A 24358-nucleotide genomic window follows, 5' to 3' on the forward strand; every position below is an offset into this window, starting at 1 on the left:
CATGTGTGGGGTACAGAGATGAGGTAGTCATTCAAAAATCATGTTAAACACTTATTGCACACAGTGAGTCCATACAAGTTATGTGACTTGTTAAGCACATTTGTACTCCTTTACTTTGACTCTATGACAATTGAGTACTTTTTCTAGCATTGATGAAACAGACCTTTTCTAAAGTAGTTCTAAAATCCCCTATAGGGAAAATTAATGGTGAAAAAACGATTGGAACCATTTAAGTGTTTGACCAAACACACACATGTACACTCAAGCTACACACACATCACAACTGCTGCTACAAGAATGTTATGATTGCTAAATACTGCACAATTTAAAAAAACACTTGCCACCCAATCCCCCTTCCCCAAAACACGTGTTAATATTGGACTATAAATTGTGCCTTCCTGTATTATACTTATGCTAACATGTTTATTCTATTCATTTACATTACATTTACATTTAAGTCATTTAGCAGACGCTCTTATCCAGAGCGACTTACAAATTGGTGCATTCACCTTATGATATCCAGTGGAACAACCACTTTACAATAGTGCATCTAAATATTTTAAGGGGGGGTTAGAAGGATTACTTTATCCTATCCTATTCTACTGAGCCATTTACTTTGTTCATATTATCTTTTATTTTTGTTGCATTGTCGAGAAGGAACCTGCAAGTTAAGCATTTCGTTGGACGTGTATACCATGTGCATCCTGACTAATAAAACAAAAAACACAATTTGAATCAATCAAAACTGTTTAACCAATCACAGAGCGCCGATGATGCACCCACTTATTTCGCCACGCCTACTTTCCGCGTATACCGTTATCCATACTTGGTTGTCACTAGTTACCAAATCACAAAGTCGTAATTATGGATAAACCCTGCTAATTACTACAATTTATTTTATTAAATTAATATTTTAAACATAACCTCAAGCACACTGCAAACCTTGTGCCGAACCCTTAAATGAAGACCTAAACGATTTTTTTATTTTCATGAATTTGTACGATGTAGCCAATGTTGGCAAACACGTATTCCCCGTCCAAAAACTTGATTTACAGCCTCTTGAAGAAGATTTGTTCCTTGTCTCTGTTTCCAGTCGGTAACATTATTATCCTAGTGTGCATCTCTGAAGCCAGCAGCACAGTAACCGCTAAACATGGCTACTGTTCTCCCAACCAGACCTTGCGATAGCAACCCTGCAACCCCGGGAGCTCAGTCTGTAAAGGTAAACTTGGAAAAGATATTGGATCAGAAATACTAGTATAACGTAACACATTGCTGGCCACATACATATTGTGTTGAAGACACAACAGGCTAAGGTAGCTAACGTTAGTTAGCTGACAACACAACTGTTCAATTCAACCTACTGCCGTTACGCTAGTTAAATACAATTGATAGCAATCTAGCTATTGTGTCGTCGTTAGTTAATGACTAGACAGTTTACGTTACTAGCTAGCCAGCCAGCCATCCATAAGTTACCTGAAGTTACTTAGCTAGCATAGCATCTAGGTAGGTAACTAACGTTAGCTGTTTAGTAGTGTCAGCGTATCATTGTTTACCGAGGTAAAGACAGTTTCATCAAGTTGGATATTCGCGCTTTCAAACCTCCAAATAAGTGTCATGATGTTGGAAAAATTGCGCACAACATTGCACAGGAATTATTTTCACGATTTGGACATTAATTCGCTTTCCAAAGCAAATAAACATGTGGAAATGAGCAGCATTCTGTATTCCTAGTTGAATTAGTTAGGGAGCGTAAACAAAGTACAAACTTTTTTTACATTCGAATTTCAATAGCTCCTTAGTCATGTGACCTACTTGACTCAAACACGGTTCAGAATGTCCACTGACTACCCTTCTATATTGCACACCCTTTAGTTTGTCCATTTTCATCTCGCATGAATTTTTCAAAATTAAAAATGTCAATAGGTCCTTGGTCATGTGACCTACTGACTTCAAACAAGGTGCAAAATGTACACTGACTAACCTTCTGTATTGCACACTCTTGTTTGTGTACTGTAAAATCACGCGGTGTAACGTACGTTTTTCATAGTTTTACATTGCAATAGCTCCTTGGTCATGTTAATTACACACCTAAGAAGCGTGCAGTGGATATACTCCCATATTGCATAACCTCTAGTCATGTATCTTCTATATTGTTGTACATTAATATTAGTTTGACAATTAGGGGGTTCAGTCCAGTGTTGTTTACCCTTTTCTTTAATATTTATCTATAATAATTGGGAGTTCTAAGTACTTATTTTCCAGGTTTTTATTTTTCCACAGTATTTAACAGCGGTACACAATAGGAGAGAGACAGATAATATCTCCTTTCATCGTTAATATCAACCATAAAGGGCAAAGTACGAGATTCATGCTATTCATTGTCCAAAGCAGGGATGAGAGTGAGCTAGTAAGGTAGGCTGCAGTGGGTTTGCTGGTCAACACATATACTGAACATGTAACCACAGTAATGGTGGCCAGTAAATCAATGAATAAACATTTTATATTGACAAATTAAACAGAAATTTCCTTTCATCTTTTCCAACATGTCAACAGACACTTTACTTCAAATAAGTACGAAACATTTCAGTGTTAACTTTCTCTTTATCCCTGGTTGATGTATATTTCAGAGCCTCTTCAGTGTGGATGGGGTATAGCATACATTTTCAACAACAAAGACAGCACTTCCAGTTTGTGTTCTTTACTCTGTTGAACTCTTTTTGTCTTCATTCCTAGGCACAGCACATGGAACCATCGTTGGCATGCAAAACATTCAATCTAAAACAAAAGAAAGCGTAACACGTTATAAATAATATCAAATATCAATGCAATATGACGAATTAGCCATCCATTGTTATATCATAAATTGTCTTGCATGCCGTCACTGTTCTCAAAAGATTATAAACATGTTAAATACATTTACTAATCCAGTCAGTCTTTGGGCCACATCCAGGTTCTTTATCGGTGGCACACATGAAGCACTTGTTGGCTTTGTTGAACTCTGAAATCATAGGCATGAACTGAACATATGGCTGTCCCACACAACTACATACACTAAGTTGACTGTGCCTTTAAACAGCTTGGAAAATTTCAGAAAATTATGTCATGGTTTTTAGAAGCTTCTGATAGGCTTAAATGACATAATTTGACCTGTACCTGTGGATGTATTTCAAGGCCGACCTTCAAACTCAGTGCCTCTTTGCGTGACATCATGGGAAAATCAAAATAAATCAGCCAAGACCTCAGGAAAAAAATTGTAGCCCTCCACAAGTCTGGTTCATCCTTGGGAGCAATTTCCAAAAGCCTGAAGATACCATGTTCATCTGTACAAACAATAGTACGCAAGTATAAACACCATGGGACCACGCAGCCATCGTATCGCTCAGGAAGGAGACGGGTTCTGTCTCCTAGAGATGAATGTACTTTGGTGCAAAAAGTGCAAATCAATTCCAGAACAACAGCAAAGGACCTTGTGAAGATGCTGGAGGAAACGGGTACCGAAGTATCTATATCCACAGTAAAACGAGTCCGATATCGACATAAACTGAAAGGCCGCTCAGCAAGGAAGAAGCCACTGCTCCAAAACCACCATAAAAAAATCCAGACTACGGTTTGCAACTGCACTTCGGGACAAATATACTTTTTGGAGAAATGTCCTCTGGTCTGATGAAACAAAATAGAACTGTTTGGCCATAATGACCATCGTTATGTTTGGAGGACAACGGGGGAGGCTTGCAAGCCAAAGAACACCATCCCAACCGTGAAGCACGGGAGTGGCAGCATCATGTTGTGGGGGTGCTTTTCTGCAGGAGGGACTGGTGCACTTCACAAAATAGTTGGCATCATGAGGAAGGACAATTATGTGGATATATTGAAGCAACATCTCAAGACATCAGTTAGGAAGTTAAAGCTTGGTTACAAATGGGTCTTCCAAATAGACAATGACCCCAAGCATACTTCCAAAGTTGTGGCAAAATGACTTAAGGACAACAAAGTCAAGGTATTGGAGTGGCCTTCACAAAGCCCTGACCTCAATCCTATAGAAAATTTGTGGGCAGAACTGAAAAGGCGTGTGCGAGCAAGGAGGCCTACAAACCCAACTCAGTTACACCAGCTCTGTCAGGAGGAATGGGCCAAAATTCACCCAACTTATTGTGGGAAGCTTGTGGAAGGCTACCAGAAACGTTTGACCCAATTTAATGGGAATGCTACCAAATACTAATTGAGTGTATGTAAACTTCTGACCAATTGGGAATGTGATGAAAGAAATAAAAGCTGAAATAAATAATTCTCTCTACTATTATTCTGACATTTCACATTCTTAAAATAAAGTGGTGATCCTAACTGACCTAAAACAGGGACTTTTTACTAGGATTAAATGTCAGGAATTGTGGAAAATTTAGTTTAAATGTATTTGGCTGAGGTGTATGTAAACTTCCGACTTCAACTGTATATATGCCTTGTTAGGGAGATTAAGTATCATACATAAAGTGTTATGTAGTCAGTGTCTAATTGCTGACAATACTGTGTTTACGTGATGACACATCTTCACTATTTACTTTAAAGTGACAGAATAAGGGCCATAAATATTCAAGTGTACGTCATCAGAAACATTCAACTCCAATTCCAGTTGTCTACATAATGATATTACATATCCTTAGACTTGGTTAGGTGCACATCTAATGTACTTCTATGTTCATCCTTCATACTGTATGACATTTTTTACACTATTTTTAGAATTGTGATTAAAAAAATGCTTATTGTCATGTTATGACTACTATTTATTACCTCACCCACAAGCATTTGTGGGGCTGCAGAGTTTTAAACTGAATGATGGAGAAGAAAAGAGGACTTTTTGTCTGTAGACCTCACAACAGCAGCCACCACCTCGCAATTGTTTCTGTTTCTTCGCCACAGCGCTGTGACCAGCTTAATGGACAATATGACAACTAATGTCACAGTACCATGCAGCTGTATGCCAACGACAAAGGAGTTATACGTATTTCCAATCAAATGTGGACAAAAACATGACAATAACTATTATAAACAACAGCAAGTATTGCATGGAGTGCATAAGGATGACCAGTGTACAAGCAAACGTAACATTATTTTCTATTTTAGAGGCCACCCTCAGGCAAATGAGTCCGGTACATCTGGACCAGAACCAGGTTATTATCCAGTGCTGTGACCCTCATCAAAAGAAAAGTCCTGAAAATAGTGATGACTCCACTGTCAGTACAACAGCCTCCCCCTCTACTGTCACTACAACAGCATCCCCCTCTACTGTCACTACAACAGCCTCCCCCTCTACTGTCACTACAACAGCCTCCCCCTCTACTGTCACTACAACAGCATCCCCCTCTACTGTCACTACAACAGCATCCCCCTCTACTGTCATTACAACAGCATCCCCCTCTACTGTCACTACAACAGCATCCCCCTCTACTGTCACTACAACAGCATCCCCCTCTACTGTCACTACAACAGCATCCCCCTCTACTGTCACTACAACAGCATCCCCCTCTACTGTCACTACAACAGCATCCCCCTCTACTGTCACTACAACAGCATCCCCCTCTACTGTCACTACAACAGCATCCCCCTCTACTGTCACTACAACAGCATCCCCCTCTACTGTCACTACAACAGCATCCCCCTCTACTGTCACTACAACTGCATCCCCCTCTACTGTCACTACAACTGCATCCCCCTCTACTGTCACTACAACTGCATCCCCCTCTACTGTCACTACAACTGCATCCCCCTCTACTGTCACTACAACTGCATCCCCCTCTACTGTCACTACAACTGCATCCCCCTCTACTGTCACTACAACAGCATCCCCCTCTACTGTCCATATCCCACAGCTGACTTAACATTTACCATTGCACTGAGCTGTAGTATTTATTTATTAACATACAGCTGTGAAAGTGTTTTTCAGCTCCCATGAAGATTTTTATGCTGCATAGTCAAAATAAACAGAACTAGTTCATAGTATACATTTATGTACCAGGGAAAACAAGGCTTTGACTTGAAATGACTTTCCAGAGTCACACAAAAACCTTAGTCTTTGATATTTTAAGTAAGGACAAAACACTTTTAGACCTACAAGCTAAGAAGGCTATGGATATGGGAATCTCAGTTGTCATGGATCTTGGGGCGTCTACAGCTAGAGGGCTCTCATGGTTCTTGGAGTGTAGACAAATGGTAGAAGGTGAGTGTGTTATGAAACGGGAGTGGGGTGGCGTGGTGCTTATAACAAAATGACACCTGACTGGAGCTAGACTGAAAAGGCATCAATACCGTCCACTCAGCAGGACCTGAGAAAGCAAGAAACTGGAGACAACATTTTATGCCCGACCATAAGACTTACTAAAATGATAACATTGACTCTGAATTTCAACCGTTACACAGTCATTGACTATCCTATTGAAGCTTGAGGACTGTTAGAAAGGAGTCTAGGGACCATCAAATATCCTGCGTTGTGAGATTGTAATGTCCTGGAAGGGTTTGAGGGTGCAAGGGGGTCAGACAGAGTAGTTAACAGTGATTAATATTATCTGTCAGTCAGATACTCTTTTTCTCCAAATTACTTCTGAGTGTGGGTGTCCACTGTACAGCAATGTCCACACCTACTGGGTCTCAGGCTTACAGATTTAAGTCTAATAGCATGAGATGAAAGTAGACAAACATCAAAGTGTGCGATTATGAAGGCATAGTAAGTGGATATTCTGAACCTTTTTTGAGATCATTAGGTTACATGACCAAGGAGCTATTGAAATTGTAAATGTGGAAAAATTCATATAAAAACGTGTGAGATGAAAATGGACAAACTAAAGGGTGTGCAATGTGTAGGCCCACTGAGTGGACATTCTGAACCTTGTTTGAAGTCAGTAGGTCACATGACCAAGGAGCTATTGAAGTTTTAAATTTGGAAAAATGTATGTAAAATCTTGTGAGATGAAAATGGACAAGCTAAAGGGTGCGTAATATAGAAGGGTAGTCAGTGGACATTCTGAACCTTGTTTGAAGTCAGTAGGTCATATGACCAATGAGCTATTGAAATTCAAAAATGTAAATAAATAATTTAAAATAGTGCGAGACGTAAATCACATTGTGTGTGTGCAATGTGTGTCTATGCCATTGGGTTAGCTACAATCAGTTTTGAAAGTTTTTTTTAGGAGTAATGGTTAAAGAGCTATTGAAATGTGAAAAATGTGATCAGTCACTATGTTGACGGTCCCTAACTGTTGTTGGTGGACGTAAGGAAAACTACAGGCGTATATCCAACCTGAAACTGTCTTTACCTCGGTTCATTGTTTTTGTTTACATCGTGCATGTGTCCTTAGAACACAGTCCAAATCCAATGCTCTCTGTTTTGCCTCTAGGAATGCCTAAATCAGATTCTATACCAATAATTGTTATGACAGTCTGAAACAAAACACAGCAAAAACTTGAAGTGTCCTTTATTTTTTATTTAACTAGACAAGTCAGTTAAGAACAAATGATTACTTACAATGACGACCTACCAAAAAGCAAAAGTCTTCCTGCGCTGACGGGGGCTGGGATTAAAAATATAGGACAAAACACACATCACGACAAGAGACACCACACCACTACATAAAGAGAGACCTAAGACAACAACATAGCATGGCAGCAACACATGACAACACAGCATGGCAGCAACACATGACAACACAGCATGGCAGCAACACATGGCAGCAGCACAAAACATGGTAGAAACATTATTGGGCACAGACAACAGCAAGGGCAAGAAGGTAGAGACAACAATGCATCACGCGAACGAGCCACAACTGTCAATAAGAGTGTCCATGATTGAGTCTATGAATGAAGAGATGGAGATAAAACGGTCCCGTTTGAGTGTTTTTTGCAGCTAACGTTAGCTGTAGCAAACTGAAAATAGGAGCGACCCAGGGATGGGGTTACAATGCAGAATGTTTAATGAATTTACTCTTCCTGTGCCGTAGGTACTTCATTTGGTCAAAATTAGAGACAAAATATCCGCAGGAAAGTATTATTTACCCGACTTTGTGCCATGGCACATAAGCAAAACCATGTACAGTGAGGGGAAAAAGTATTTGATCCCCTGCTGATTTTGTACGTTTGCCCACTGACAAAGAAATGCTCAGTCTATAATTTTAATGGTAGGTTTATTTGAACAGTGAGAGACAGAATAACAACAAAAAAATCCAGAAAAACGCATGTCAAAAATGTCATAAATTGATTTGCATTTTAATGAGGGAAATAAGTATTTGACCCCTCTGCAAAACATGACTTAGTACTTGTTGGCAAAACCCTTGTTGGCAATCACAGAGATCAGGTGTTTCATGTAGTTAGCCACCAGGTTTGCACACATCTCAGGAGGGATTTTGTCCCAGTCCTCTGCAGATTTTCTCCAAGTCATTAAGGTTTCGAGGCTGACGTTTGGCAACTCGAACCTTCAGCTCCCTCCACAGATTTTCTATGGGATTAAGGTCTGGAGACTGGCTAGGCCACTCCAGGACCTTAATGTCCTTCTTGAGCCACTCCTTTGTTTCCTTGGCCATGTGTTTTGGGTCATTGTCATGCTGGAATACCCATCCACGACCCATTTTCAATGCCCTGGCTGAGGGAAGGAGGTTCTCACCCAAGATTTGACGGTAATGGCCCCGTCCATCGTCCCTTTGATGCGGTGAAGTTGTCCTGTCCCCTTAGCAGAAAAACACCCCCAAAGCATAATGTTTCCACCTCCGTGTTTGACGGTGGGGATGGTGTGCTTGGGGTCATAGGCAGCATTCCTCCTCCTCCAAACACAGCGAGTTGAGTTGATGCCAAAGAGCTCCATTTTGGTCTCATCTGACCACAACACTTTCACCCAGTTGTCCTCTGAATCATTCAGATGTTCATTGGCAAACTTCAGACAGGCATGTATATGTGCTTTCTTGAGCAGGGGGACCTTGCAGGCGCTGCAGGATTTCAGTCCTTCACGGCGTAGTGTGTTACCAATTTTATTTCTTCGTGACTATGGTCCCAGCTGCCTTGAGATCATTGACAAGATCTTCCCGTGTAGTTCTGGGCTGATTCCTTACCGTTCTCATGATCATTGCAACTCCACGAGGTGAGATCTTGCATGGAGCACCAGGCCGAGGGAGATTGACAGCTCTTTTGTGCTTCTTCCATTTGCGAATAATCGCACCAACTGTTGTCACCTTCTCACCAAGCTACTTGGCGATGGTCTTGTAGCCTATTCCAACCTTGTGTAGGTCTACAATCTTGTCCCTGACATCCTTGGAGAGCTCTTTGGTCTTGGCCATGGTGGAGAGTTTAGAATCTGATTGATTGCTTCTGTGGACAGGTGTCTTTTATACAGGTAACAAGCTGAGATTAGGAGCACTCCCTTTAAGAGTGTGCTCCTAATCTCAGCTCGTTACCTGTATAAAAGACACCTGGGAGCCAGAAATCTTTCTGATTGAGAGGGGGTCAAATACTTATTTCCCTCATTAAAATGCAATTCAATTTATAACATTTTTAACATGCGTTTTTCTGGATTTTTGTTGTTGTTATTCTGTCTCACTGTTCAAATAAACCTACCATTAAAATTATAGACTGATCATTTCTTTGTCAGTGGGCAAACGTACAAAATCAGCAGGGGATCAAATACTTTTTTCCCTCACTGTAAACACCTCTAATACTTCGGTTAGTATGTATTTGTTGCGTGCATGTACTTCCATCTTGTGCACGTTCATTGGGTCATGAACAAACAAATCTTATTTGCCACAAACTCGCGTTTTGATTTCGTTTAATAATGATTCCCTGTGGATATTTTGTCTTACATTTTGACCAGCTGAAGGACCAACCCCATGGACAATCGGCAGAGTAAGTTAAAATATAATTTTATTCAACATTTGTGACAGACAAGCAATGTTTAGGGGTTTCTATGTAAATGTGCATGCCTTTTGCTGTACACAGTGGAAGGCAATCGGGCTACCTCTAGGCCAACTTTATCTAATGAGGGGGGGAATGGTGCTTGCTGGATTGACACAGAGGAAATTAACTCACCCCTTGAGATCTGAAAACGTCCCAGAAAACGTTATTTTTGGAGAAAACTATTAACTTTAACAAGTAGTCATAGTTCAGGTGTTTTGTGTATCCTAACTGTATTGGCTATCATTTTAGGATGACATCGAGGAAGTGTCCAATGATGGCAGTCAAGCTCCAAAAAGACAGCGCATGGGTTCAGGTGACAGTTCCAGAAGTTGCGACACCTCCAGTCAGGAACTTGGGTATGTGGTCAGTTCGTATCTGAAGGCGTAGTTTGAAATATTTTCATCACTACTTCCTAATAGACCATGTCCAATCCCCATTACAAACACTTAGGCTGCGTTTACACAGGCAGCGCAATTCTGATATTTTTTCTACTAATTGGTCTTTTGACAAATCAGATCATTTCACATCAGATCTGCTTTGTCAAAAATATCATAATTGGGCTGCCTGTCTAAACGCAGCCTACGTGTCCAATAACATTGAGTCCGTCTTTCAAACAGGCTTAATACTTCTACCCTGCTCTTAACCTTTCAGTCATATGTGTTTCCCCAGGCCCACATACTTCTCAGCAGAAAATCTGACCGAATACAGGTGGCCGTCAGATGGTAGTGGGGAGTACTATATGTTACAAGAACAAGTCAGTGAATATCTGGGAGTCACTTCATTCAAGCGAAAATTTCCAGGTAATGTGACTGAATGTTCGGCTTGTATGGTGTAGTAGGATCATTGCGTGTCAGTTTGATGATTAGGCTATAACAAGGCTATTAGCCTATCTGTAGATCATACTGGTCAATCTCTGGCTAACCATGCCTTATCTCAATGGAAATAAGCCTCCAGGTTTGATTGTTTTTATCCTCAATCATTAATGTTGTCTCTGGCTGGAGCAGTCTACTACTTTTAATTACCTAATCAATCCAATCAATCAATAAATTCTTCTTTTAGATTTGGAAAGGAGAGACCTCTCCCACAAGGAGAAGCTATATCTGAGGGAGCAAGATGTCATCACAGAGACGCAGTGCACCCTGGGTGAGAACTGAAAAACATGGAATTGTTGCGTAATCAGGAAGAGCTTAGAGTTCAGCATAAACCACCAGGGCCTCAAGCCTTCCCAAGAGTTGTTTTGGGGAATTGGCTACTTGTGGATACAATAATTAATTGTGAATATTTTTTTCCAGGCTTGACTGCTTTACGAAGTGATGAAGTCATTGATTTGATGATCAAGGAGTACCCAGGAAAACATGCTGAGTATTCTGTCATCCTCCAAGAGAGGGAGCGCCAGAGGATAACAGAAGAGTACTCTGTAAGCACTCTCAGTTCAGAGAGTATCACTATGTTAGTACTCTGTTCAGAGTACCGCTAATGTTAGTACTCTCAGTTCAGTGAGTATTACTAAAGTTAGTATGCTCAGCAACATTGACACATTTTAATCAATGCAAAGTTAGCTTTGTGTTTGCTGATTTCTAGATCTTGTTACAGAAGTCTTGGACTTGAGTTCCCCGAACTTGGGGAACTCAAGTCCAATTACATTTTTTATTTTTTGTATACTCTACCGTTCAAAAGTTTGGGGTCACTTAGAAATGTCCTTGTTTTTGAAAGAAAAGCTTTTTTTCGTCCATTAAAATATCAAATTGATCAGAAATACAGTGTAGACATTGTTCATGTTGTGAATGGATATTGTAGCTGGAAATGGCTGATTTTTATTTCTTATTTTTATGGAATATCTACATAGGTGTACAGAGGCTCATTATCAGCAACCATCACTCCTGTGTTCCAATGGCACGTTGTATTAGCTAATCCAAGTTTATCATTTTAAAAGGCTAATTGATCATTAGAAAACCCTTTTGCAATTATGTTAGCACAGCTGAAGACTGTTGTCCTGATTTAAAGAAGCAATAAAACTGACCTTCTTTAGACTAGTTGAGTATCTGGAGCATCAGCATATGTGGATTCCATTACAGGCTTAAAATGGCCAGAAACCAAGAACTTTCTTCTGAATCTTGTCAGTCTATTCTTGTTCTGAGAGATGAAGGCTATTCCATGTGAGAAATTGCCAAGAAACTGAAGATCTCGTACAACGCTGTGTACTACTCCCTTCACAGAACAGCGCAAACTGGCTCTAATCAGAATAGAAAGAGGAGTGGGAGGCCCCGGTGCACAACTGAGCAAGAGGACAAGTACATTAGAGTGTCTAGTTTGAGAAACGGACGCCTCACAAGTCCTCAACCGGCAGCTTCATTAAATAGTACCCGCAAAACACCAATCTCAACGTCAACAGTGAAGAGGCGACTCTGGGATGCTGGCCTTCTAGGCAGAGTTGCAAAGAAAAAGCCAAATCTCACACTGGCCAATAAAAATAAATGATTAAGTTGGGCAAAAGAACACAGACACTGGACAGAGGAACTCTGCCTAGAAGGCCAGCATCCCGGAGTCGCCTCTTCACTGTTGACGTTGAGACTGGTGTTTTGCGGGTACTATTTAATGAAGCTGCCAGGAGTGATGGTTGCTGATAATGGGCCTCTGTACGCCTATGTAGATATTCCATAAAAATAAATCAGCCGTTTCCAGCTACAATAGTCATTTACAACATTGACAATGTCTACACTGTATTTCTGATCAATTTAATGGACAAAAATTTTGCTTTTCTTTCAAAAACAAGATGAGGGGAAAAAGGAAACTGCACACAGCTCTTGATAGTATCACTGATCTTTAATAAGCTTACGTAACGGCCTCATGGCCTTCATCAGAACTTTTGTGAGTTAAAAAATGTTTTGCACCCGTAGGCATTTCATCATTAAGACCTTTAGGAAATAATGTCTGCAGGGTGAAAATCACAAAACATTCTCTTTTGCTCAGAGTATTATTTATATCACCTCCCATGTCTAATATCTTAACTTTCTCTATGCCACAAATCTAAAGGTAGAAATGTAATGTTTTAAAACCTCTTAGGGCTAGGGGGCAGTATTTTCACGGCCGGATGAAAAACGTACCCTATTTAAACAGGTTACTACTCTAGCCCACAAAATAGAATAGATTTGGATAGAAAACACTCTGAAGTTTCCAAAACTGTTTGAATGGTGTCTGTGAGTATAACAGAACTCATATGGCAGGCAAAAACCTGAGAAAAATTGAACCAGGAAATGGGAGAAATGAGAACTGTAGTTCTTCTTTTGAATCCCTTGAGAAACTACAGTGACATAGGGTTCACGTTGCACTTCCTAAGGCTTCCATTGACTGTCAACAATCTTTAGAAACTGGTTTCATCCGTCTCCTGTTACCGGGCAGAAAATAGTGGCTCAGTCAATCAGTGGCCAGTCTGAGGACAGGTGTCTTGTGACGCGCGTGCACACGAGCTCGCTGTTCGTTCTTTTTCTTCTGGGATGAATACCTATTGTCCGGTTGGAAAATCATCGCTATTTTACGTAAAAAAATACCCTAAAGATTGATTGTTAACATCGTTTGACATGTTTCTACAAACGGTAATGGAACTTTTGAACTTTGTCTATGGATTTGGGCCCACGCCTCATGGCATTGTAATAGTGTTCTGGATGGGCCAACAAACGGAGGTATTTGGACATAAATGATGGACTTTGCAGAACAAATGAACATTTCTTGTGGGAGTCCTTCCGAGTGCATTCCGCCGAAGATCAGCAAAGGTAAGAAAATATTTCGAACATATTTTAGAGATTTGTCGACGCCGTGGTTGTAGGCTAACTGTATGGTTTAGCGTTGAAGGCTAAGTTCTGTACTCAGAATATTGAACAATGTGCTTTCTCCGTAAAGTTATTTTGAAATCTGACAAAGCGGTTGCATAAAGGAGTAGATTATCTATAATTCTTTAAATAATTGTTATACATTTTGTCAACGTTTATGATGAGTATTTCTGTAAATTGATGTGCCCATTCACCGGTAGTTATGGGGAGAATACATTTTCTGAACATCACGCGCCAATGTAAAATGGGGTTTTTGGATATAAATATGAACTTGATCGAACAAAAAATGCATGTATTGTCTAACATGATGTCCTAGGAGTATCATCTGATGAAGATTGTCAAAGGTTAGTGCTTAATTTTAGCTGTATATCTGGTTTTGTGACGGCTATCTGTGCTTGGAAAATGGCTTTTTCTTTTTTGCTAAGGTGCTATCCTAAAATAATCTATTGTTTTGCTTTCACCGTAAAGCCTTTTTGAAATCGGACAATGTGGTTGGATTAACGAGAAGATTATCTTTAAAATGCCGTATAATACTGGAATTTTAATTTTGAGATTTTTGAATTTCGCGCCGTGCTATTTCGCTGGCTGTTGTCCAACCAATCCCTTTAACGGGATTTTATCTCGAAGGGGTCCTCAAAATGTACTGTGACTGGATAATCCCTGTCGTTTCTTCTGATTGAACCTTTATGTTCACAGATTCTCTGTTTGAGAGAACGAGAGGTTTTACCTACATAGCACAGCCCACATGGACATTTAATAATGTAAATAACATGGGTGGTGGAGCATGTAATAATGTCATTTATTTGGAACCGTTTTCCTGTATGTGGCAGAAATATTCACACTTCATTATATTATTGCACTTTGCGCATCCTCTGCATTTATAGCTACCATTTGGAAGAGGGCGTAAAAGAGCCTGTCTGATTTTCTTTTTTGGCTGGCAGTTGGCATGAACCAATTTATCGCGTAAATTGCGACCTCTCCTATACACAATAAGTGGTGGATTTTTAAATTCAGCCGGCAAAACTGGGGCCGATGATAAAATATGCCAGTGTTTCTTGACCGCATCTCCCACTTTTCTCGAGTTCAAAGTATGTGGTTGTGAACATTACGGAGTGTTCTTTAGCGGGTCTTTTTTATAGCAGTTCATCTCGTGTTTTTCCCAATGCCAAAATAAGAGCTTCATCCACACATTGTGGCGAATTGCCTCTTAGAAACCTAATGCGCATCTCCGCTGCTTTTTCTAGATAATCCTCTGTGGAGTGGCATATACGGCGCAGTCTGGAAAACTGGCTTCTTGGAAGTCCTCTTTTTTTAATGGCTCAGGATGGAAGCTGTCCCCCTATAATAGAGTATTTCTGTCCGTTTCTTTTCTATACAGAGTTGTAAACAGGGTTCCATTTGATTTCTCAATCCACATATCGAGGTAATGAACACGTTGTGTCACATTCAATAGTGAATTTGAGATTGGGTCAATGTCATTGAGCAGTACCATAAAGTCTGACAGCTCTTTTTCCGTTCCTTCCCAAATGCAAAAAATGTTGTCAATATATCGATACCACTTTAGAACTTTATTCAAAAATGGATTTTCGTTTTTTTTATTAACAAAACGTTCTTCAAATAGACCCACTTAAAGGTTAGCATAGCTCAGAGCGAATGTGGAGCCCATCGATGTTCCATTCGTTTGGAGGTAGTATTCATCATCAAACCTGAAATGGTTATAAGTCAAAACATATTCAGCCAGCTCTAGAATAAAGTTTGTTGTTGGATATTAGTTAGTATCTCTGTCTCCCAAATAGTGAGCTAGTGCTGCCAGCCCCCCCACATGGAGAATACTGGTATATAGACTCTCCACATCTAATGTGACCAAAAACAAAGACATTTCTAAGTGACCCTGAACTGTATTTTCACTCAGTACATTTACAGTTGACATGGTTATTCAATATGTTGTTGGTAAGTTTTTATTCCATTTTTTTTATCTCCTAGAAAATGCAGCAACAAAGGCCTCAGAAGGTTGAAGCCAGTAAAGTGCCAGAGTACATACAGAAAGCTGCCAAGAAAGCTGCTGAGTTCAACAGTAACTTCAACAGGGAAAGGATGGAAGAGAGAAGGGCCTATTTTGACCTTCAGACACACGTACGTTAATTCCTTGAATAAAGACATATAGCTCTATTAGTCTTTTGTGTTTATAAGAACTCACTTGCCATGTTTGAGTAGATCCACTGAGTGTACAAGGCATTAGGAACACTTGCTCTTTCCTGGACATAGACTAACCAGGTGAATCCAGGTGAAAGCTATAATCCCTTATTGTTGTCACCTGTTAAATCCACTTCAATCAGTGCAGATGAAGGGGAGGAGACATGTTGAAGAAGGATTTTTAAGCCTTGACACAATTGAGACATGGATTGTGTATGTGTGCCATTCAGAGGGTGAATGGGCAAGACAAAATATTTAAGTGCCTTTGAACGGGGTATTGTAGTAGGTGCCAGGCACACTGGTTTGTGTCAACTGCAATGCTGCTGGATTTTTCACACTCAACAGTTTCCCGTGTGTATCAAGAATGGTCCACCATCCAAAGGACATCCTGCCAACTTGACACAACTGTGGGAATCATTGGAGTCGACATGGGCCAGCATCCCTGTGGAACATTTGACAGTTTGTGGAGTCCATGCTCCGACAAATTGAGACTGTTCTGAGGGAAAAGGGGGGTGTAACTCAATATTAGGAAGGTGTTCCTAATGTTTTGTACACTGTGTATATCGGTACATTCATAAACTGGATTATCTATGTGGAGCTGAACGTGCAATTGAAGGAGTAAAAGTTTCAACTAACTTTCTAACAGATTATCCAAGTACCCCAAGGGAGGTATAAAGTCCTTCCTCCAGAGAGAACCAAGACTGGACCCTATCCAGTGGCCCTCATCCCTGGGCAGTTCCAGGACTACTACAAAAGGTAAGGTTCACTAACCAAAAAACTAGTCTCATGAATGCAGGTCCTGACCTCTAAAGCTATTTGAGTAGCTGATAAATTGATGTTCCTGTGTTTGATACAGGTACTCTCCCAATGAGCTGCGCTACTTGCCCCTGAACACAGCCCTGTTCGAGCCCCCCCTGGACCCGGAGCTGCCTGCCCTGGACAGTGATGGGGACTCGGACGATGCAGATGACAACAAGGGAGAAGAGGGCAAGAGAAATTCGGTAAGGAACTGGATCCTTGAACTGGTTTTACACAATTCACTTGATTTCAGAGCTAGAGATGTGAAGACATGTTGTATTGTATTACCAGTAAATACCTAGAGATGCTCTGTAAGTTGATTCAATGTAAGCTCTTTTGCAGCTTGCTTGAATAGTAAGAACTGAATTGTGTCTACAGGACAGCTCATCTGGAAACACCTCAGATGGGGACAGTCAGGACAGTGGAGTGCAGTCAAAGGGCAAGGCCAAGGACAGGACTACCACCCCAGCTAAAGATGCCACCCCACGCCCCAACCAACACAAATCTGTCCCTGGGTACAAGGTAGAAGAAAAAAGCCCCTGACTTTCTCCAATAGCAATTCTCTTCCCTTTCCCCTTCTCCACTACCCCTTCCAGCTTCTTCAGCACTTTCAATAGAGAGACTCTCCTTTGTTTTTCTGGCCCTGTCACTCCTCACACACACACTTCACCAGGTGGCAATAGTTCTTATTTGGGGCAACACTCAAGTCTGTGGACTTGTTCTGCCTTCCCTCTTTCACTTGGTCCAGTTTGCTACTGATGGTTCCAGATCAACCATATGGTTAAAATACTGATGGTTCCATGTCAACCATATGGTTAAAGTACTGATGGTTCCATGTCAACCATATGGTTAAAATACTGATGGTTCCATGTCAACCGTATGGTTAAAATACTGATGGTTCCTTGTCAACCGTATGGTTAAAATACTGATGGTTCCATGTCAACCATATGGTTAAAATACTGATAGTTCCATGTCAACCATATGGTTCAAATACTGATGGTTCCATGTCAACCATATGGTTCAAATACTGATGGTCCCATGTCAACCATATGGTTCAAATACTGATGGTCCCATGTCAACCATATGGTTCAAATACTGATGGTTCCATGTCAACCATATGGTTCAAATACTGATGGTTCCATGTCAACCATATGGTTCAAATACTGATGGTTCCAGATCAACCATATGGTTCAAATACTGATGGTTCCAGATCAACCATATGGTTCAAATACTGATGGTTCCAGATCAACCATATGGTTCAAATACTGATGGTTCCAGATCAACCATATGGTTAAAATACTGATGGTTCCAGGTCAACCATATGGTTCAAATACTGATGGTTCCAGATCAACCATATGGTTCAAATACTGATGGTTCCAGATCAACCATATGGTTCAAATACTGATGGTTCCAGATCAACCATATGGTTCAAATACTGATGGTTCCAGGTCAACCATATGGTTAAAATACTGATGGTTCCAGGTCAACCATATGGTTAAAATACTGATGGTTCCAGGTCAACCATATGGTTAAAATACTGATGGTTCCAGGTCAACCATATGGTTAAAATACTGATGGTTCCAGGTCAACCATATGGTTAAAATACTGATGGTTCCAGGTCAACCATATGGTTAAAATACTGATGGTTCCATGTCAACCATATGGTTAAAACCAATGATTTATATACAGTATATACACTAGATGACTTAACATAAAAATAAGTATATAAACATTGTCCTTAAAGCTAGAATCCTTAATTGAAACAATAAAGCAGACACCCTGTCTCGGTTTTGGTAACAATCTGAGGGATGGGCCTGGAGAAATGTAACCACTCTCAAATTCATAGACATCCATTATACCAAACGTATAGTTTTAACCATTTTGAGGCTATACAGTGTTCATATCAAATTGTATTGGTCACATACACATATTTAGCAGATGTTATTGCAGGAGTAGCGAAATGCTTGTGTTCCTAACTCCAACAGTGCAGTAATATCTAACAATACACACATCTAAAAGTAAAATAATGAAATTAAGAAATATATAAATATTAGGACAAGCAATGTTGGAGTGGCATTGACTAAAATACAGTAGAATAGAATACAGTATGTAAACATTATTAAAGTGAGCAGGGATTCCATGTCTATGTTTATAGGGAAGGATCCTCTAAGGTGCAGGGTTGGATAACCGGGTGGTACCCGGCTAGTGATGGCTTTTTAACTGTCTGATGGCCTTGAGATGGAAGCTGTTTTTGTTTCTTGGTCACAGTTACTTTGTTTACAAACATTGGAGTTAAACAAGCTTATATTTTGGGTGTTGATGGTGTACAACAGTTGAACTAATCTCATGAGGCATTTATAAGTTATTTTCTTCAAGAATCAACGGGTATAGATCATTCATTTAAATCCCCAAATTGATGTATCTGCTAAGGATTCTAGCTTTAAGTTATTATTTTGCAAAAGTACTAATGTTACTGTCTCCTACTACTACTACTACTACTACTACTACTACTACTACTACTACTACTACTACTACTACTACAACAACATATTTACATGTAATTTTGTCCTTGAAACATTTTAATTGAAATACTGTGGAATTCCTATGGAAGACTGCTTCTTCTGGGCAGTGCCAATATGGTTGACTGGTGACTTCAAAGCCTCTCATTGGCCAAAACATAGCATCAGCAATCCAGGGTTTATATACATCATTGGTTCAAACACTGATGGTTCCATATCAGACTTTATAAGCAATAACATTTAGGAGTAGTTCTGTCACATCTGGAACTTTTTCTTCACAGCACTTTTGATTGGTCCTGAAGACTTGTATGTTTTTCACCGTGTTATTTGAATGTCTTAATATACCTCTTTTCTGTCTACTTGACAACAAACAAATTAAAAGGATAGTTCACCCAAATTACAAAATGACATTGGTTTCCTTACCCTTGGACAAGGTATGACAGCAATCCATGCTTTGGTTTAGTTTCCATGGCATTGTTTACACATTTCAGCATTTGTGGCACAAATCCATTTAAAGTCATGGGACCGATTTTATTAGCTTTTTTGCGCATCATGTTTAAATAATTTATAAGTGACTTCATGGAACTTCACAATACATTTCTGATACTTTTGGATGATTTGGGCGTGATGTGTGAAAAATGCTAATATCAGTCCCATGACTTGAAGCGACTTTATGCCACAAATGCTAAAACATTAGCATTTGGAAACGAAACCAAAGCATGGATTGTTGTCATACCTTGTCCATAGACTGTTTACAGGGTAAGGAAACCAATATGTCATTTGGATGAACTATCCCTTTGAGACATGTGAGCAGATATATTTGGCTGCTAGATTAATTATAGATATATATTTTTATTTTCACCTTTTATTTAACCAGGTAGGCAAATTGAGAAGAAGTTCTCATTTACAACTGCGACCTGGCGAAGATAAAGCAAAGCAGTTCGACACATAACAACACAGAGTTACACATGGATTAAAACAAACATACAGTAGAAAAATAAGTCTATATACAATGTGAGCAAATGAGGTGAGATAAGGGAGGTAAAGGCAATAAATAGGCCATGGTGGTGAAGTAAATACAATATAGCAATTAATACACTGAAATGGTAGATTTGACAGTAGATGAGTGTGCAACGTAGAAATAATGGGGTGCAAAGGAGCTAAATAAATAAATACAGTAGGGGAAGAGGTAGTTGTTTGGGCTATTTATAGATTATATATATATATATATATATTATATTTCTAGATTTAAACAACATACAGTATTTCTTGTTATGATACAGACTTTATAAGATGAATCCATTTTATTTAGTAGTAGCACTTCAACTACGGTAATACTTGAGTGTTTTGAACGTTTTATAATTCAAGTTGTGTCAGTACTTTTAATGCAGTATTCTACGGTTGTTTGATATAACCTTACATACTGTTCTTTGTTTGAGACTGGAGAACACAATCTTACTGTGCCAGAGGCCTGCTAATACACTTTCTATATGTTGGCTTTTTTTTTTTTTTACTTTCAATTGCCTCTGAAAGTTATTGTTGTGTTCAGTTTCAATTATGTGTTAGGAGTATGGCTTTTCTGGGATCAACATGATCTACCTTCTGGCAATTTACGCTCTGTCTTACTGCAAGGCACCATGGGAGATGAATTAAAGTTAGTTTGCTAAAAATGACAGCAAGAGCAGGAAGCCCAAATGTGGCATGACTGGTATTACTACACTACGTCTGGATTTGATCATTGATCGCTGTGGAGTGTTCATAACTTTCCACAGGGATTGATTTGTCTGTTAACTTTCCAATCAGCATGTTTCCAAAGGGAATTTGAATAATTTATTTTGAGTGTAAACCAAACTTTAGAAGTTTAAAAACGTTTCACTACTTACTTTCCATTTATTGTTGTTTTGTAATGCATACAAATAAAATATATATCTTAGATGTGTTCGGAATTTATCACTAACTTTCTAATATCGGCGCTCATTGAATTTAAGGCTAAAGTCAATACAGTACTTTCAGAATAATTACCTAGCTATAGATAACATGGCCTTAAAGTTGACTTTATTATAATTTAATGCAAGTTCAGGAGCTGTATGAAAAATGTATTTTCATACTGATAATGATATGAATATCCTTAGTTGGCACTACACTGCAAGGGTAGTCATCTGAAGCCTAACAGAAAATATGTAGCCTTCTTGTTTTGCACCAGTCAAAGGAAACATTTCAGGATGGCAACACCAAACGTTTGACATTTTGAAAAATTATTATATTTCCACGAACACATAGAAACCTACTTCATACTCATGGGCTATATCCTCCTAACTGATTGCACACTTGTCATTCCCAATATTTGTGCAGATTGTCTGCCTAAGTAGGTACAGTGTGTGTTCAATTTGTTCCTGACTTGTACACTTCTTTATCTTAGACGTTCATGTCTTACATGTTTGATTTTGAGTGCAATGGCAAAGGTGTCATACCTTCCTTTTGGATAAATATTTCTCCTAGTTTAGCTGGCACCCCTCTTTCTGTGGAGAAGGGTGCCAGCTAAATTAGCTGTCCTTTTATTAACTCAACTGTGTGTCTCTAACCTCCGGTTCGCCCTCCCACATATTTCGTTGTTTGTTTTAGAAAGGCTTTTACTGCTCTTATCTAATCCGATACTTTTTATGTAGGAAAATCTTTGATATGTCAGTCTTTAGACACAGTTCACCATTGAAATAAAGATTTCAAACAAATAGACTGTACAGAGATGTTTTGATTGTGTTAGCAGCACAGAGACTATAATGCGGTCATGTTATGAAATACCTGCAGGGAAAGAGTTTTCCTCCTGTCAGAAATCACTTTGGCTAACTACCTTTTTATAAATGTGGGACCACAATGTGTGGAAACAGCTCGGCGTCTACAGGAGGGAGATTCAATTGTTTAACCTGTTATGAGCATCTGTGGGGGACACTGTGGCACATCCAAATGGATCTTAAATCAGCTTGACCTCTTGGTGTTTGCCTTTAGAGATTTTGAGATTCATAGACTCCCAGTCTCCATGAGTAGAAAGGGTTTGTGGGAGGTTCTTACAAATGACAAGGCTTTTCCTAGTCATTCTTGTTTGGGGTTGTGAAGTAAGAAGCACCTAACAAGATTGGATCTATTGTGAGTAAATTAATATATACCTCCTATCAGGCCTTTTAGGATTTAACACCTTGTATAATGTGTGTTGCCCAGAAGCCCTGTGTCACATGGTGCACTAGGCCTTGTTGCTAAACATGATAGCGTTGTTTTGTCCTTGCAGCCTAAGGTCATACCCAATGCTATTTGTGGCATTTGCCAGAAGGGTAAGGAGTCCAACAAGGAAGGAAAGCCAGAAGCTCTCATTCACTGCTCACAATGCAAGAACAGTGGTAAGTGGAACTTCTGTTTTGTTTTTTAATTAAAACTGACGAATTGCACAGGCTTGTTCATAATGACCATAAAGCCTCTAAGATACGAGCAACAGAACTTAATCTGAGTTGTTGGGATCACAAATTGGAATTATACAGTGTGAAGTGCTGTGGTGTGTGTGTGTGTGTGTGTGTGTGTGTGTGTGTGTGTGTGTGTGTGTGTGTGTGTGTGTGTGTGTGTGTGTCCCAGCTCACCCATCGTGCCTGATCATGAGTGAGGAGCTGGTGGGTCTGATTAAGACCTACCCGTGGCAGTGCATGGAGTGTAAGATGTGCACGGTGTGTGAGCAGCCCCACCACGAGGAGGAGATGATGTTCTGTGACACGTGTGACCGGGGCTTCCACTCCTTCTGCGTGGGCCTGGACTCCACCCCTCTAGGTGAGCTCTCTCTCTGGGTCTGTTCATATACTTTAAGGATGCATCATTCCTTCTTTCCTTGGTGAAACCTTTGTGATGGAGTCGTTGCTTACACCTATCAATATGTATTAGATCAGTGATTACTTGAAGGATTGAAGGGGGAGGGTATCTTGCTGTTGCACTCTCTTTCTCTCTCATTGTAGCTTATGTAGTCTTTTATGGAGTTTTGGGGTGATTTGAATTTCTGGTTTTATGTGAAAATAACATTAATTTGTGTAGCAATCTGAACTTGGTGAATAATGCGAAATTAGAAATCTGTTTTTAGAGTTTTCCAAGACTGGCATTTAAGATTTTTTTTTTTTGTGCAGTCAAGAAGGGTTGTGTGTTACCTCAACTTGCTATAATTAGCGTTGCTGCAAATTAAACATCAGAAAGTTCATGTTCGGAATCTGGTCGAAATGCTTTAGAAGTGTTGAAATCAAATGTCAGAAAGTGCTGGTCTTGAATGCCTTTTAGTCTGATGGATCCCACAATGCAGTCTGTTTTCTAGCCTTTGGGCTGATGTTACGTATTACAGTTGATCCACATCGTTTTTCTCCTCAGGTTGCTGGGTTTGTGAGTGTTGTAACAAGGAGTCCTCAACCCCCAAGAAGAAAAGAGGAAGAAAAAAAAACTAAAGTCTAAATCTGCACATAAATAGAACGTGATCAAATCAATAAGCTAACTGTTTTGATACTTTTTGTACTTTAGATGGTGTTAAGATTAAGTTTTGTATGTATGTATGTATGTATGTATGGATTTGCTTTGTCTTAATTATATTTGAAGTGTCATTGCCACTGAAGTAAAAACATTTTTGCCAGTAAATGTTTTTTTGTATTATATAACCCATGACTGCCCTGAAGTTGAATTAAAACGCAGATGCTGTCCCTAAAATGCCCTTCCTACCATTGTGCCCCAATAACTTCTCATCAAAGTGGTGCCACCTAATACTGCCTATTCCTCTCTGATAAGTTACAATAGAACTCTAAATCAACCACATGTTGTGACCTGTCTAAGAACACAGTCAATACATCCACACATACAGCAGGCACCACAATAGCTGCTCATGCGTAAGGACTGACTTAAGTGTGACCAATTAGTCACTTGGAGAGGTGGCCTTGTGTAACATCTGAACAGCTCTGTCCAGGTGAGAGCCAAAGCGATCAGTTTGCCGCTTACGGTCCCTTTGGGCCCTGGTGTGAAGTCTTATAGCAGCTGCCACGTGGCGACCATGTAGACTACACTAAGAGAGACGTACACAGCTCCCTG

General features: G+C 39.7%; 1 protein-coding gene across 1 annotated transcript; it reads left to right on the plus strand.

Moving 5' to 3' along the window:
* The first annotated feature begins 1072 nt into the window (after nt 1-1072).
* Nucleotides 1073-23914, plus strand: LOC115152862 (PHD finger protein 10-like). Its single transcript, XM_029697747.1, has 12 exons — nt 1073-1222; nt 10177-10283; nt 10597-10727; nt 10987-11070; nt 11220-11344; nt 15738-15887; nt 16594-16703; nt 16804-16948; nt 17124-17267; nt 22545-22653; nt 22883-23071; nt 23654-23914. The coding sequence occupies exons 1-12, from the start codon at nt 1154-1156 to the stop codon at nt 23725-23727; spliced, it is 1437 nt and encodes a 478-aa protein (XP_029553607.1). The 5' UTR covers nt 1073-1153; the 3' UTR covers nt 23728-23914.
* The last annotated feature ends 444 nt before the right edge of the window (nt 23915-24358 follow it).

Source organism: Salmo trutta, chromosome 18 (assembly GCF_901001165.1).
Source record: "Salmo trutta chromosome 18, fSalTru1.1, whole genome shotgun sequence".
In the NCBI taxonomy this organism is placed as follows: domain Eukaryota; kingdom Metazoa; phylum Chordata; class Actinopteri; order Salmoniformes; family Salmonidae; genus Salmo; species Salmo trutta.

Coding starts and splice junctions, on each gene's coding strand:
- LOC115152862 (XM_029697747.1), top strand. CDS start 1,154: ATGGCTACTGTTCTCCCAACCAGACCTTGCGATAGCAACCCTGCAACC. Junction 10,284..10,596: donor ACCTCCAGTCAGGAACTTGG/GTATGTGGTCAG, acceptor GTGTTTCCCCAG/GCCCACATACTTCTCAGCAG. Junction 22,654..22,882: donor CTCACAATGCAAGAACAGTG/GTAAGTGGAACT, acceptor TGTGTGTCCCAG/CTCACCCATCGTGCCTGATC.